Here is a 16,877-nt window from a genome sequence, read left to right on the forward strand (position 1 = left end):
GAATCACACAAATAGAAAATGATATCTTGATTGAAATGATTTCATTTTCTGAGGATTTGGGGGCTTGGGGATCGCTTCATGTACATTTTGGTTTACTACCAAAACATTTGTGGGTTTCAATTTTCATTAAAAAGTACATTACTTACTTTTATTTGATTAAAAGTTGGGGGAAAGTTGGGGAAAAACAGGAAGTCAACCACGGGACACTGTCACGTGATTCACCTAACTTGTTGACTTGTAGCCGCGTTAGCAGTGGCGTTTTCTCCACTTTATGAATAATATTTTAAGAGAAAAACACGCATATAAAAGGCAGACTTTTAATTCTACATTTGAAACTACAAGTTAAGTTAACGTTCGGGGGTTTAGGTAGCTAGTATGTTAGCCACTCACAATCTCGTGACCGCAAATGAGGCCGACATGCATTTGGGGGGGGGGGGGGGGGGGGGGGGAAGTGTCTTAATCGAAAAAAAATGGTGACAAAGTACTCACTTTTCCGCTTGGAGTCGACCCTCTCTATGTGGAACTCATATTTGCGCGGCGGAGGAGGGGACATCGACGAGCCCGCAGGCTTCCCGAACCTCACGTTAGCGGTACTCAACGCCTCTTTGAAGTAAATCACCGAGGTGGGCGACAGCGTCTCGTCCGGGCTGTCGTCGCGGTGCCGGTGGCGGTGGCCGTTCTCGTCCGAGGAACTGCCGCGGCTCCCGGACAAGGATGACCGAGGAGCGGATAATTCCTTGTCCGCCATCCTCGCAATAAGCGATCCTGTCAGGTCCAACTCACTTCATGTGATGGTGCGATATGAACCAGCAAGGTGGTTAGCTGCGGTCCCGCATAACACTGGCCACCGATGGCGATCCAATTCAACGCCGCCGATGTTACGACAAAATCGGTCACCATTCAGTCACCGTCTCGCTCTTGCAGATTTTCAATCATCTACTCACCTTTTCGTCGTAGCTAATCCCGAGTTTGGATATCACATATAAATTGCTAGATCTAAAAGACGGAGTCGACGGCGCAAGGAATGTGCGGCCATCTTGCGTCGGGGCACTTGGAGCGGATGAGAGATTTTTGCCACTAAAATACTCGCAGCCTTCCCAATTTAAATGGATCTAACGTCCATTGCTGTCAGTGGCAGTGAATGAGATAACGTAGCTATTATTTAGGTTAACTGCTGAAGGGGGGGGGGGGGGTCTTTTATTGTATGCATTTAATGCACTTAATCTCTGACGTTATGAAATACAAGTAGTCGAAAACCGGTTGAAAAAAAATTGTGTGCATTTAATTTACTTCAACTATGACGCCAATTTAAAAGAAAGTAAGGATTTTGAAAATCGGATAAAAAGCGAGAAATTTATAGCTATTTAGAAGTAAATGTTTCTTTGACAGTATTGAACGATTTTGATAACGGCCCCTACGTAAGATGGCTGACACCCCAATTGACTCACAGGCGCATCAGACATCGTGGTTTATGGATGTGATATCTATGATCCTGTTGCTAATTTGTAGTGTCATCAATAGACACCGGCAGAGATCGTATATTCAAGGAAGGATCCTTCACAACTCTGCCCGAATCCTGGACCAAGTCAGTGAGCAAACCGGTTTTGTGATTCCCCCAAGTGGAGTCAAAGATAAATAATCATTTTGTTACACATACAGTCAGGTGAAAAAGTTAGGACACACCATTAAATATTCAGTTCTTTATTAAGAAATGTTCACATATCGATGTCTCATCTTGTTTTTCCTTTATTTCTGAAAAAGAAAGTGATTTTATTGCAGGTAAACAACACAAATTAACATTGTTTTACTCATTAAACCAAATATATCAACAAAAATGCATATTCTAACTGAGGAAAAAGTTAGGACACCCTACCATCTAATAGCTAGTGTTACCCCCTTTGGCTGAAATAACTTAAGTGAGACACTTTTTGTAGCCATCTACCAGTCTTTGACTGAAGAAAGTTTGTCCCACTCATCAACACAGAATACTGTGAGATGTTTGAGGGATTTCTTGCATGTACAGCCCGTTTCAAGTCACCCCACAGCATCTCAATGGGATTATGACCTGGTCTTTGACTCGGCCATTCCAGGACTCTCCATTTTGTTCTTTTTCAGCCAGTCCTTGGTGGATTAATGGTATATTTTGGGTAATTGTCATGTTGCAGGGTCCAGTTCGCTTCAGCTTTAATTTTTTCACAGATGATCTCACTTGTTTGTCAAGCACCCACTGATACATGATAGAATTCATGGTGGATTCTATGATAGTGAGCTGGCCAGATCCTGCTGCAGGAAAGCATCCCCAAACCAAGACACTTCCACCTCCATGCTTTACAGTTGGTATGAGGTTCTTTTCCTGGAATGCTTTATTGGGTTTGAGCCAAACATGTACTTGTTTCTGGTGTCTGAATTATTCAATTTTAGATTCATCTGTCCACAGAACATTATTCCAGAAGTCCTGGTCTTTGTCTATATTAATTCTGGCAAACTTCAGTCTGGCCTTCATGTTCTTCTTGCACACCTCCCATGAAGGTTAAACTTGTGAAGTCTCTTTCTGAATATCGAGGCATGCACTTTCACATTAAGAGCGCAAGAGCTTGCTGTAGGTCCCGTGATGACATTTTAGGGTTTTTGGAGACTTCTTTTAGCATTTAGCGGTCTGCTCTCAGGGTGAACTTGCTTGGACAGCCAGACCTGGGAATGTTGGCAGTTGTTTTGAATGTCCATCACTTGAAGACTGTTTTCCAGACAGTGGAATGGCGGATTTAATATTCTTTTGAGATCTTTTCAAATCCCTTATCAGACTCATAAGCATTAACAATCATCTTTCTGAAGGCCTCAGATAGTTCCTTTGATCTCACCATGGCATTTTCTCTCACTTCAACAGTCAGGGGCACACCAAACTAAATGTGAGGTTTAAATAAGGCAAGCCTCTTTCAAAACACTGGGTAATGATGTTCTAATCATGTGTACCTGATGTGATACCACTGTGTGTGATTGTAGCCATTTTAAGTGGGATTGTGGGGGTGTCCTCATTTATTCCTCAACAGAAATTGCATTTATTTAAAATTACATTTTACAGAAAGGTATAAAAAAATATAATCTTTTTTTCAGTTTTAATTTTTTAGTTCTATTAGTTGAATCCATCAAGATTGTTAAAATTGAAATTAAATATCTCTATGACCAAATATGTTAGAAAACACACAGGCTTCCATAGGGTGTCCTATTTTTTTCACATGACTGTATATTATATTTGTGTGTGCATTTCCAGTTCAAACGTGACAGTACGAGTGACGATTAACATTTTACTGTATACATTATCTATATCGGGTGGACAAACTATTCCACAAAGGTGGAACAGTGGGTGTGGGTTTTCAAACCTATCATGAGGACAGCCTTTCACCCATCTGGTTTCTTACAAGTGCAATCAGTTGATAGTAGTCAGGTGCTTCTTGTTTCCGCTGAAACCTCATTGGTTAAGCTGTCTGTGCTGAATCAGTTCAGGGCAACTTCCTCCTGGCACATCAGCATAACTGTAGTCTTTAAGAGAAGTCACCTACTCTTGACGAGAACCCGGTCTGTGAGATAAGAGAGACCTCAGTGTGGCAGAAATTCCACTGCCACGACCACTCGCCTGTTGGCTTAGAACAGTATGAGAAGTGTTTCCAGTGGCTTTTTCATCAAGAAAATGCATAGGCTACATGGCTTGAGCCCAGTGCAGTCTAGTGATGTCCAGTCCAGTGCAGTGCTGTCCAATGCAGTCCAGTCCAGGGCAATGCAGTGCAGTCAAGTACACCCCGCTCCCGTGTATTCCAGTTCAGTGCAGTGTCGTTCAGTCCAATGCATTGCGATCTAGTGCAGTTTTGTCCTCTGCACTGCAGTCCAGTGCAGTGCATTGCAGTCTAATCCAGCGAAGTCCATTCCAGTGCACTGGATTACACTGCAGTGCCATCACTTTGAGTGCAGTCCATTCCAGTTAAGTGCAGTCTAATCCAGTGAAGTCTAGTGCAGTGTAGTCCGGGGCAGTGCAATCCAGTGGCATGCAAGTATAGCCCTGTTTAGTCTGGGCCAGTAGGGCTGCAACGAACGATTATTTCCCCAATCGACTAATCGGACGATTAATTACACGATTAATCGATTCATCGGATAAATGGCACTCTTTTGCAATTACCTTCACAATTTAACTTGAAGTAGTTTTAGGCATGTTCTAAGTAACATCTGTCCGGTTTTAGGTGCATGAGTGCCCTCTAGTGTACACTCCATCGCAAAAAGGCATATTTTGAGTTTGAAATCTGCTCTTTCAAATATGTTGAGGGCAACGCCCTTTGTGAAATATTTGTTAATGGTGCTTTAAAGACGATTGATAACACTGGCGTGATCATAGGACTCAGACGCTTAATAAAAATAATTCTTTTAGCACTGTAGCATAGTGTTATATTGTCACCACTGTCTGTCGGCTGTGCTAAATTAATTGATCCTGTATTAGCGTTTGTGTTTCAAAAGCACAAATTACAGGAAACGAGACTATTAATAGACTATCCCTGACCATTTCCCAGCAGTAATAAGAAATCCCGATATTAAGAATGAATTGTAAATGTTAAAAGCCAAGACAACAGACTTAATGAGGGGAGTCTGAAGCAAGTTCCAGGACGTGTACATGTCTTCTCTTCAGATGTTCGTGCATCGTGGTTGTGCTCCCATGTCAAGCAAAGTCCACCTTGCAAATCTTGTGATTATTTGCTTTACTTTTTAGATAAATGCTTCCATGTTTTTCATGTTTTAACAATTGAGCGCCTGAGCTGCGCGGAATGCTGCTATTGTTGTATTTTTTTCCGGTCGCTACTGCGCATACGCTTACAGGGTGTGCACCCCTGATTAGTTGCGGACAAAAATCGATAATCAAATTCGTTGGATACAGATTTATCATTTATCCATGCCCAAGAACTTAGATTATAACGGTATATATATTTGTCCCATACCGTCACGGTACGGGCGTCACAGTTCGGTGCACACAGTCAGATGGCGAATATGTTTGAATGGGGGGGGGGAAATCTATGTTGGTGTTAGTGTTCCTCCACTCCAGGGGGTGGTAGAGGCAAGGCACCCAAACCAAGAACCGACATTATGGAAAAAAGAAGACAAACCAAAACAGACGAAGAACAAGTTTTTATTGATATTTACTAGGAAAGTGATGGTGAATGTACAGAGTGCGAACTATCAAATGTAGTATTGGTAACACTTTTTAAAGTGTATTTATTCTATATTTTAAAATCAGGAAAACCTTATTTTGCTTTATCCCTTGGCTGAAGTCATTGAAACACTGTGTGAATGTTTAAGAGACAATTTTTCAGTTTTGGAACAATTTACGCATTTTATCTTATTTTACCCAGTATAAAAATATATCTTAAGTAGGAGTGTATGTTCACTGGTAATCTAACATTGAAAATGGTTAGCAAGCAAAAGTTAGCAAGGTTGCCAGCTACCGGACTTTAACTGTTACCTCAGTCGATCCCTACGAAAGGGGGCATTGTCTATTGTTTCTGATAAACTGTGAATCAAAGAATGTTGAAACAATAAAAACACAAGTTTGATGTTCTCATCTGTTTATTTTGAACTTTAGCAAGAGCTGCTTTTTTGTTTTAGCCAATAGAACAAACTTTAACTTTCAAATGCTGTGACTAAAAATAAAATCTTTTTTTTTTTCCTGTTGTACTGAGACCGTACCGAACCGTGACCCCTCTACCGAGGTATGTACCGAACTGTTTCCTGTGTGTACCGTTTCACCTCTACCAGAAACCTAAAAATTTTCCGTTTGGCAACTGAAGTCGAAAAACTTTCTAGGACTCACTAGACGCGTGTCGTTATGTCAATATGAGCAACTTCGTGGAAACTGGAATGCTGTTTCCCGGAATCATTTTTTCCCCAGAGCGTATCGAAAGCCAGCCAGACTCCAAATGTTGCGTAAATAGAGACGGGAAACAGGAAAAGCGCAGCCCTGGCCTCGATATTGCAGACCTTTGAAGAGGTATTGCAAACAAAGCCAGTGCGCTGCCGCTCATCCCTGAACGTTATTGTCCGCTTTTCCTCTCCTGCATTGGCCGGCGCTGCCTCTGTTTTGCCTTACACATTTCTGGATGTGGGACAATTCCCGCCAACGATAATTTGTCTGGCGTATATGTCATCCCGATGTTATAAAGTACAATATTATGTGTTGTGAATCAAAACATCACATTTGCACTAGTGAGAAATGATGAGAAGCACTTTAGCTTGGTTCACGTGCAGAGATGTATTTAAGGTTGAAGGGAGTCCAGGACACCCACGCACAATAATCCCTGCCTCAAAAAGAACAGGAATTCATCCCATTTTTGACGGAAACAATCATTTTGGACCAATTTCTGTGGGTCTACACTAGGGGTGTGACAATATATTGAAAAGGTAATATATCGCGATACTTTGTAGCTTTCACAGACCATCGGCCACCTTAAATCAACTGGATGTCTGTATTTGTCAATGGCAGGCAATGAGTTAAGCAACTAGTAGTCAGAAAAAAATCCAATAAATATGCAATGAATAATTTTAGAATAGTTCGTGCCGCAAGAGAGACTATCTACTACTGAAAGAGTAACAGCTTGCTACCAAAATCTTCCATTAGAATAGATCCTACATTAGCTCACTGGCTACCCTTGAATGAGCTAGACATCCAATTCATTTTTTACCTGGACTGGACATGTAGTGCTATCCTTGACGGAGCTAGACATCCAATTCATTTTTTACCTGGACTGGACATGTAGTGCTGTCAGTGGCACTGAAACCAGAGCATTCACAGCCAGTCTTACCGCTTTTGGAAGAATTTACAGGTCATTTCCTGTTCATTTTAGGGCATTTACAGGTTATCTCCTGTTTATTGTGAGTCACTTCCTATTTATTTGTTGACAATTATGGGTCACTTCCTGTTCACTAACCCAAAGTGACTCGTAAATGCCCCATAATAAACAAGAAATGACCCAGAAATGACCCAAAACTGGTAACTTCCTGTTGAATTTTAGTCACTTCCTATTCATGAGGGGACATTCTTGAGGCACTTCCTTATCAGTAACCAAAAATCAACAGGAACTGCCTGCAAGTGCCCCAAAATCAACAGGAAGTGTCCCGTAAATCAGTGGTCCCCAACCTTTTTTGCACCACAGACTGGTGTAATGTGGGCCTTTTTTTCACGGACCGGCAATGTGTGCCAGAAAATGACAGTAAATATAAAATAACACATCAAGGCTGAAACCGAATATTAAGTGCAGGGAAAATGTCAATCACCATACACTGAACCAACCTTTTTTTTTTTTAACAGCGGCTTCTCCTAAAACTTGTTGGCAAATATTCGTGGTCGCAAGCATGATGAGTTCTCCTCCAATCATGAAAGGTTTCTTAGCTTTAGCAATACGGTTCACCATGAGGTATGATGCTGTCAGTGCATTCGCTTTTGTTGCCTCGTTTGCTAGCTTTTAGCCACATATTATGCAGAATGGACTTGGTTGTAGGCTCCGCTTCTGGCTCAGCACGTGGCCTTTTCCCCGTAAAAAAGCTGTCCAAAGACGTCACAGCACACATCCAACTGCAGCTAAAGTTACTGTTTGCATTGACTGGCGCTGGGCTGCTGTAGGTGTGCAAACACCCTAGTAATTGCGGCCAACCACTAGATGGCGACCTATACTAATCTTTACTCAGATTAGTCTGCTGCAGTGCTTCTCAATTATTTTTTGCTACGCCCCCCCAAGGAAGACGTAAATGTTTCGCGCCCCCCCAACCTCTGCCGCCACTGTAAATAGTATCATTTGTCTATAATATTACTATTATAAGTACGCCTCTGCCTCACATTGTATCCTTTTTTTCTATTAGAGAAAATAACAGAGATCAACTTATAAAGTATAACTTTATAAACATTGTTTTGTTTGTAACAGAAAAGACTTAACACGCATGATTTTGCCTGAATTTAAAAAAAAAAAAAAGTCACATCCAAACTGTAAAAATACACTCAAGGTACAATTTTTTACCATTTGATACTGAAAAATAAAATCAGTAAATAATAACAAATTAAAATTGATTAGAAACATTAACTCATGAGGACAATATGCCAAAAAATGTGACCGAAAAAACAAAACTGAATAGAAGAAAAAATAGTGTCTTTGGACAGAAGGACAGTTTTTATTTTCGCTGCTCGCTGCTCACAATATCCCCTCCAGTTTGCAATGGTGTGGGGTCATTTTGCACTGAGCATGCTAACAGTGCTCACTGGTTTACTGATATAACACTGACAAAGCGGGACGATTGTTGGCAATATTCGGCACGTTTTTGCACAACTAAGCGGCTTATCAATGAGATTGGGGTCTAATGTCTTTAAGTGGCGTCTGAATTTATTTGGCTTCCGGCTGTCCGCTATAATCATTTTTAGACACAGTAAACAGTGGTCTTTCCTCATCTACTACTGTATTAAATGTCAAAGCCAGAAGGCAAACGGCCCAAAAAAAAGCGCATTCTCGGCGGCCGAGGGAGAACCGTAGGTGAGGGCGGTCGTTGTGACGATCCCAAGCCGAAAATAGCACTTCTCGGGCGGACACGTGAGAACTGGAGAAGACAGTGGGTCGCTGCGTGAGTCCGGCCGGAAAACGGCTTTCGAAAACGGCGCACAGCTCTTCATGAGTCTCTTCCATGTGCTCTTGCTTACTTCAAAAATACTGCGCGCACTTCGAATATGAGAGCGCCACTGCCACCCACTGAGTGGATGTGCAACTACACTTTATTCTAGTATGGCAAAAAAAGAAAAAAAAGCATGTTCCCCAAGGTCACACGCGCCACCCCTGGCATTGCTCTGCGCCCCCCTGGGGGGGCGCGCCCCACTATTTGAGAAGTACTGGTCTACTGGTATAGCAGGGGTTGGGAACATTTTTGGCTGAGAGAGCTTTGAATACCACATTTTTAAAAAATGAAATTCTGTGAGAGCCATACATTTTTTAAAAAACTAAAAATACAAGTAATGTGTACATTTTATGTAATTTCAACACTTTTAAAGTACAAGGGTTTGGGTTAGTCTCTGAATTATTTTTAATAATATTGTTATGCTGTTGTTATTCAATGATGAGTATTTCTTATTATTAATGCAGCTTCTGGTGCTGCATGGTTTGCTGATGGCTTTGTAGTCTGGTTGATACTTGGTGGGGTTAAGCTTCATGCAGGCGTTGAGAAACTTAGGATGTCTCTTTTCATGTTCACGAAGCGCCACGAATCCTGTTTTTCTCCACCACGCACGGAGCACCACAGCAAAATACGGCGACCCCACTTAAACAGTGTCTCTGCCTCTCTGCGTTGCCAATGTGATTGATAAATAAAATATAGATAGACACAATGACAATGTATGTTTGCCACTTTCCCACTGAAATTACCGCGAACCGGCTTTCTCGTCGCCGGTTGTAGTATACAGACTACGTGTCCCATGATCAGCCTTGGCTCACGCAGCCAGTGGCATGGGACTTGAGGGGATCTAACGTAGCACATCTTGGTTGCTATTTGATGTATCTAGTGCGAATTGCGCGAGTGTTGTCGGAGCATTAAAAAAGTTAACATACGCCGCAAAAGTCACATCTGCTCATTACTGCACAACACCAGCATATGACCGGTGACTGTCGCCGTTTTGTGCAATGCGCAAAGGAGTATAACGAAACTTTTTTTTTTTTTTTAATAATTAAAGATTTGTCTGCAAGCCAGATGCAGTTGTAAAAAAAAAAAAAAAAACAGATCTTGTTGCGAGCCTTAGGTTCCCGACCCCTGGTCTATAGAGTAGACAGGGATATTGATGTGTCAAGAGCCATAGGCCAGATTGAAGTCGTTAATAAATTATTTATTTCTCTGCAGCCCGGTAGCAAATGCGCCACGGACTGTAAATGCTGCAAATGCCCCAAAAGGAAAAGAAAGTGACAGAAAATCAACAAGGTAATTCATTTGGAGACATTTTTGAGTCCACGTCCCTTTCATTAACCCAAACTTAACAGGAAATGACCTGTTGATGCCCTAAAATCGACAGAAAGTTATCTGTATATGCCGCAAAAGGAAAAGAAAATGATGGAAAATCACCAACAAAATATTGATTTTGAGTTGCTTCCTCTTCCTTTGGGGACATTCTTGTGTCACTTCTTTTTCAGTAACCCAAAATCAACAGGAAGCGACCTGTAAATGCCCAAAAAGGAAAAGAAAGTGACCCAAAACCGACAAGGAAATGCTTCTTTTCAGCCACTTCCTACTCATTTGGGGACATTCTTGAGTCACTTTCTTTTCAGTAACCCAAAATCAACAGGAAGTGTCTTGAAATGCCCCAAAGCAGAGCTCAACAGGAAGTGACAAAAATCAATCGCATGTTACCCGGGAAATGACCCAAAACCAACAGGAAATGACCCAAAATGTACATGAGCTGAACCGAAATCAACAGCAAGTAATCGATGCCTCAAAAGGAAAAGGAAGTGACTGAAAATCAACAGGAAATGATGTGAAATGCTCCAAAATGAACTCGTTGCCTGGCATTGGCTGCCACTGATGGCCATAAAAGTCCGATCCGTTTGAAGTGGGAGGGATGGCAGGGAATGAACAAATATTCAACTGCCACCCACCCAGTTCAAATGGATTGGAAGTCTACTAGTAATAAACTAAATCCAATTCACAGCAGAAGGATGAAGCTTGCTTGTTTTTCCTGTTTATTAGTTGTTTTGGAGAAGAATAATTTCCTGACCCCTGTATCGCAAATCGTATCATATCGTGACCTACCCAGAGGTTCTTGCCCCTAGTCTACTCTGATGTCTGAAAGTAAAAGTGTCCACTTTTGGTTTAACAGTAACCAGACTTGCTTAACACGGATTAATGAGTGAAAGACATTTCTCATCTCTTGGTTAGAATTGGTGGTAAAACATTTTTCTCATTTGTCCTAGCAAGATCTTCGTTTAACTCTAACCCAGGGGACTCAAACTCAGTTTATCGGAGAACAATGGCAAAATACACGCTAATACGACGCTTTGATGTCAAATTGGAGGCCGCCAAAATTGTCCTGCAGTCCTCAATTGACCACCAGTCCGCAAGTTTGAGAACCTTGTCATCTTATTCTCATGAATTTATACTATTATTTATAAACTCATTTGCTGCCACTGACAGCAATACATTTTAAATGATCGCTGTCAGTCCTACTTGTTTTAATGGATTGGACATCTGTTGCCGTCAATGGCAGTGAATATGTTAATATGTAGAAGGGCTGCTAAGATTGGTTGACTAATCGAAAACTCAATGATAGTCGATGAATCGTATTGACAGATTGCTAACCTAAAAAAATTCTCAAATCCTCTTTTTTGAGGCTTCATAAAGTAAATATGATCGTCCTTAGTCAAATTTATGCCATTTTTTTTTTTAGATTAGAATTTTAGTTAAAAATGCAAATGAAAAAACTGATTTTTCTGTATTTAAAAAAAATAAAATAAATAATAATAATAATGTTAACATTCTGCTTTTTAATATATATATATTTTATATTATTATAAGGTTTTGTGTGGGGGTAAAAGTAAATTTTCGCCTGATTTCAACTCTTAGTTTGAAATTTTTTGTTAATTTATTTTAGATTTTTAATAAAAAAAAAAAAAAAGAAAAAAATTGACAATATTCAACTTTCTATATTCTTTTAACACGAAAAACCTACATATTCTTATTGTGTTTAATTTTTTTTTTTTTTTATTATGTTTAGTTTTTTTTTTTTTAATGGATAGAAACAGAAAATATTCTTATTTTCAATTTTTCCACCTCTGTGATTCAGAACCGTTTGTGGGGTTAGCGAGGTACTTTATGCACCAAACCACGTCCCACCACCTGATGGCGCTGTAATTCGCAAATACAGCAGGTGCTTTTCACTGGGATTGGAATTTGTAGAATACTGGTATATTATCACTGGCCAACATACTTAAAAATCTAAATCTTAACTCTTTCAGTGTCAAACACGATGATAATCATGTAACTAAAACTAAATAAAAACTAAAACCTAAATAAATTTGTCACGAATAAACATTCAATCTGTTTGAATAGGGAGGAATGAACATTCCATGTTGTCGTCCTGCATACCTTACACATAAGAAAATGTAAATTAATCAGAAATACAAATTACAAAAATCAATTTTTTGCTCTTAACTGTGTATAAAGCACTCATTGGAAAACTATGAAATAAAATAAATAAATAAAAATCAATTGAGAGTGTTATTGGGTTACAGGATCAGTTTATATCTGTTTTGATTCATTTTGAATTGAACAAATCAACAGGAAATTACCCAATCTTAACAGGAAGTGAGCTAGAAATCACAATCAACATGAAATGACCAACAAATGCCCTCCAAATTAACATGAATTGACCCACGAGTGTTAATTTCTCTTTGCAGTCAAAATAGATTGGACATCTATCGCTGTCAATGGCACTGACAGATGAGCATTTAATTAGTTGGTTAATTGTGGATCCCTTCCTTGTATATTTTACTTACGGGCCATTTTCTGTAAATTTTGGGGCATTGCGGCATCACTTCCTGTACATTTTGGATTGGTTCCTGTTAATTTTAGGGCATTCCTGGGTCACTTCCTGTTGACTGGTCTTTTCCTATTGATTTTGGGGCAGTTTTAGGTTACTTCCTGTTGATTTGGGGGTACTAACAGGTCACTTCCCGTTGATTTTAGTTCACATTTATTCCCCACCCCCATTAAAAATGGACCGGACGTTGAGCGCTGTCAGTAGCACTGAAAGATGAGCATTCACAGCCAGTTAGTTAGTTGGTTGATTGTGGGTCCATCACATGTTAATTTTAGAGGAGTGATGGGTCACTTCCTGTTGATTTTGTTTCACTTCCTGTACATTTTGGGGCATTACGGGGTCACATCATGTACATTTCGGATATTTCCTGTTGATTTTAGGGCGTTTCCGGGTCACTTGCTGTTATGGTAATTTTGGCACTATAAGGCGCACCTGATGACACGACAAATGTGACACGAAAACGACATTTGTTCATAGATTAGCCGTACTGAACTATAAACCGCAGCTGTCCTCATTGATTATGAAATATTTACACAAAAGATATTAACCGACAACACTTTATATGACAGCGGCATCATATGACTGTCATGAGACCAAATGAACCACCATGAAGCTTTGAATCAATTGGCTGCAAAGCTTCATTGCTTAAAAAAGCTTCATTTGGCCATCACTGCTCCCTTGGGGGAGATAGTCAACCTCTGCTGTCAACACTGTTGTGGTCCAAACATGCATCCTAGCTTGCATTGCAGCGCTCCAGATATAAATATCAATCAAAATTCATTTTATGTGCTAATTATTTATGCAGTTACTGTTCCAGTTGTTTCATTAATTGCTAGTTATGGTATTTGGTAACACTACTTGACAGTGGCGCCATAAGACTGTCATTAGACAATGATAATTATGACATGATACTGTCACGAGCATTAATGAATGCTATAACAGATGTAATTTAATGTTAACCGGCAAGTTATCTCACTTTTAAATGGATGTAGAAGATCTGAGCTGGACATCAATGGAGTTACTAATGAATAATTTGCAAGATGACACTTAATGACATCTGTCATAAGCATTCAGTAATGCCCATGATAGTGTCATGTCATAATTATGACAGTTTTATGACAGTCTTATGACGCCGCTGTCAAATAAAGTGTTACCTAGTAGCCCAAATAAATCAACAAATAAGCCGCACTGGACTATAAGCCACAGGACTGAAAATGAAGGAAAAAAGTAGCGGCCTATAGTCCGAAAACTACGGTAGTAACATCTCATCAACAAAGAATACAAACAATACAATTAGCTTTGTTTACTCACCTCTGACGGAGGCACTCTTATGACACCGCTGTCAAATGAAGTGTTACCAAATACTATAACTAGCAATTAATGAAACAACTGAATAGTAAATAAATAAATAATTAGCAAAGAACATTAAATTTGATTGTTATTTACATCCCTCGCACCGCAATGCATGCTAGGAGGCATGTGTTACCTATTAACCCAAATAAATCAACAAATCAGCCGCACTGGACTATAAGCTGCAGGATTCAAAATGAAAGAAAAAAGTAGCGGCTTATGGGCCAGAAATTACAATAATTTTTGGGCACTTTTGGGTCACTTCCTGTTGATTTGGGGGTGTCATTCCCCTCCTCCTAGTCAAAATGGATTAGTCGTCTACTGCTTTCAATGACAGTGAAAGATGAGCATTCAGAGTCAGTTAGTTTGTTGTTTAAGTTAAGTTCCTGTTAATTTAGTTTCACTTCCTGTACATTTCGGGGCATTTACAGGTTACTTCATGTTGATTTTAAGTCACTTTCTATTCATTCTGGGACATTCTTCAGTCACTTCCTTTTCACTAGTCTTTTCCTTTTTTAATTTGGGGCAGTTTTGGATCACTTCCTGTTGATTTGGGGGTATTTTCCGATTACTTCCTATTGATTTTAGATCACAACATTCATTCCCCTCCTCCTAGTCAAACTGGATTGAACGTCTAGTACTGTCAATGGTATTCAGTGAGTTGAATATTGCCCTGATGATGATGATGGAGTCTTGTCTTCTTCATCCTCCCCCAGCTGCAGGAGGAGGAGGAGGAGTGGCTTGGAGCGTCGTTCTGCCAAGCGTGAGTTACAAACTAGAGCGGCGCTCCTGTCTGAGGATCACTCGCTCCTCGCTCACCTTGGCAGGCACGGCGGGACTCAGAGAAAAGGAGCCAAAGATCATTTCCCCGCTGTAAGTCATTGACGCACCACAGACTAGGATGTTGTTCATCTCATTTTTGGTCACATTGAAATTTTGCTTTTAATTTTTAAATTGTTCTTTGAGTTTATTTGTTAGTGTTGGGTTAGTTTGTTTCGTAGTTTAAAGTTTTGCTGCTACAATGAGAATCATTACTTTTTGCTGTTGATTATTTTATTTTTCTAAAAAATGAAATATTTTTGTCTTTATTTCTAAACTATTATTTTTTTTATACAATTTTTCGCCAATTAAAAATACATTTAATATTTTTTATCATTTAAAAAAAATTTTTTGTTTATGTTTAGTATTTTTCATTAATAGTATATTTATGTACTTTTATATACTCTGCCAATGCATTTTGTATATTTATATTTAACCCCTTAATGCCTGAATTTCCGTTTAACAAATATTCCTCAAAAAGCATTGCGGAAATATATAAGTACATGAAAATAATAATGAATAAATATAGGAAAAATACAATTCAAAATTGGAAAATCCTACACTAAAAAAATTAATTAAAAAAATAAATACAAAGAAATAGAAGAAAATATAGAAAATTAAAACTGCAAATTCAAAAATAACAGTTTTTCAAAGTTAATATTTTTGTTGGGGAGAGAAAATATAAAAATTTTATTACTAGAAGGAATTTAAATAGTTTTTATTATTTATTTGTTTTTAATAAAAAGTCTTAATATATTTTTATGAGGGTTTATTTTCTATATTTATTTAGATTTCTTTTTATGATTTTTGTAAGTGTAGAGCTGTATTTTCAGTTTATTTTTTATATGTAATTTTTTCAAAACTCAATACTGTGTATCCCTTGTTTACCCATTGTCTGCCATTGGTAGCGCTAGACGTCCAATCCATTTGAAGTGGGAGGCTGGCAGTGCATGAACGACGTCTATTAGTGATAAACTCATTTGAAGAAGGTTGATTAGGCACCATGTGAGTGGACGTTTAGCAACGCCAATGGCACTGAAAGAGTTAAATGTACACTCAAGGGGTTTAAACTCATATCTGATCAATTGTGTGCATCTACTAGGAAGCTGTAACTGACAACTTCGAGGACACCAACTGCTCCGCAGCCACCAAGATGAGCAAGAAGTAAGTGAACGCCGACAGTCTTTTTGTGAAACAACTGATAAATGCTTGGAGGTCATTTCAAGTGGAAGCACGTTAAAGTTTAACAAGCATACAAGTTGCAGCTATGTAATTGCTTGGTAAATTTGTGTTTCAAACACAATCACAGACCTGCACAAGCACTGAAAACTGAAATCTGTAGCCATCAGTTGGCTTTTACCTCTACACGCCATGTTTTGAGTAAAACTTTATAATAGCGGGATGGGTATGAAAGTTTAAAACAATATAAAAACTAAATAGTCTCTGACTTCTGTAGCGTTTGATTAACTTCTTCAGTGCCATTGATGGTGGTTATAGGCATCTAATTGTGTGGCGTGTAATCAACTAATTGAAATGAGTTCAATGGCATCAATGGCAGTCAATGAGTTAAGTTTGGAACATGTTATAGTGAAATTCCTTTTCTGACTTATGTGACCTCTGATCTCATTACCCCAAAATTTAATCACTTCTGTTTTATATTTCAATCATATCCTGCTCGTTTCAAAGTAATCAATTTATTTATTCTTCAGTTATTGCGGAATTCCTTTTCTGAACTCTGTGACCTTTGACCTCATTAACTCTTAATGTAATTTTTTCTTTTTCATATTACAAACACATAAGCAAGTTTGATAATAATCCCTTAATTTGTTTTTTGAATTAATGCAAATTTCCTTTTTTGACCTCTGTGACATTTGAGCTCGTATTCAAAATCAAATGACTTCTTTCGTTTCATATTACAAACATATACTGCGAGTTTGATAATGAATTATTTACTTTATCCATTCTTCAGTTATTGTGGATTTCCTTACTGTTGACCTCATTGACTCATTGACTTAATGTAATCACCTCTTCCCTTACATATTACAAAACTCTGACAATATTACCTATATTTGTTCTTTAGTTATCACTCCTTTTCTGACCTCTATGACCTCTGACCCCATTA

General features: G+C 38.9%; 2 protein-coding genes across 4 annotated transcripts in view; one reads left to right on the forward strand and one right to left on the reverse strand.

Annotated features, from left to right (window-relative positions):
* The window catches only part of rufy3 (RUN and FYVE domain containing 3), a 28,439-nt gene extending 27,458 nt beyond the window's left edge, over positions 1-981 (reverse strand). For 2 of the 3 annotated variants that reach the window (XM_057832344.1, XM_057832345.1), the window contains exon 1: positions 490-981. In XM_057832344.1, the coding sequence (XP_057688327.1) occupies positions 490-748 (259 nt within the window). In that variant the 5' untranslated portion in view covers positions 749-981. The remainder of the gene's footprint in view (positions 1-489) is intronic. The other variant, XM_057832347.1, reaches the window with a different exon arrangement.
* Positions 982-14,703: 13,722 nt separating this feature from the next.
* Positions 14,704-16,877, forward strand: part of slc4a4a (solute carrier family 4 member 4a) — a 118,410-nt gene continuing 116,236 nt past the window's right edge. The window contains exons 1-2 of the mRNA XM_057832342.1: positions 14,704-14,809; positions 15,858-15,919. Coding sequence (XP_057688325.1) covers positions 15,909-15,919 — 11 coding nt within the window. The 5' untranslated portion in view covers positions 14,704-14,809; positions 15,858-15,908. The remainder of the gene's footprint in view (positions 14,810-15,857; positions 15,920-16,877) is intronic.

The sequence above is a fragment of the Corythoichthys intestinalis genome, chromosome 3, assembly GCF_030265065.1.
Source record: "Corythoichthys intestinalis isolate RoL2023-P3 chromosome 3, ASM3026506v1, whole genome shotgun sequence".
In the NCBI taxonomy this organism is placed as follows: domain Eukaryota; kingdom Metazoa; phylum Chordata; class Actinopteri; order Syngnathiformes; family Syngnathidae; genus Corythoichthys; species Corythoichthys intestinalis.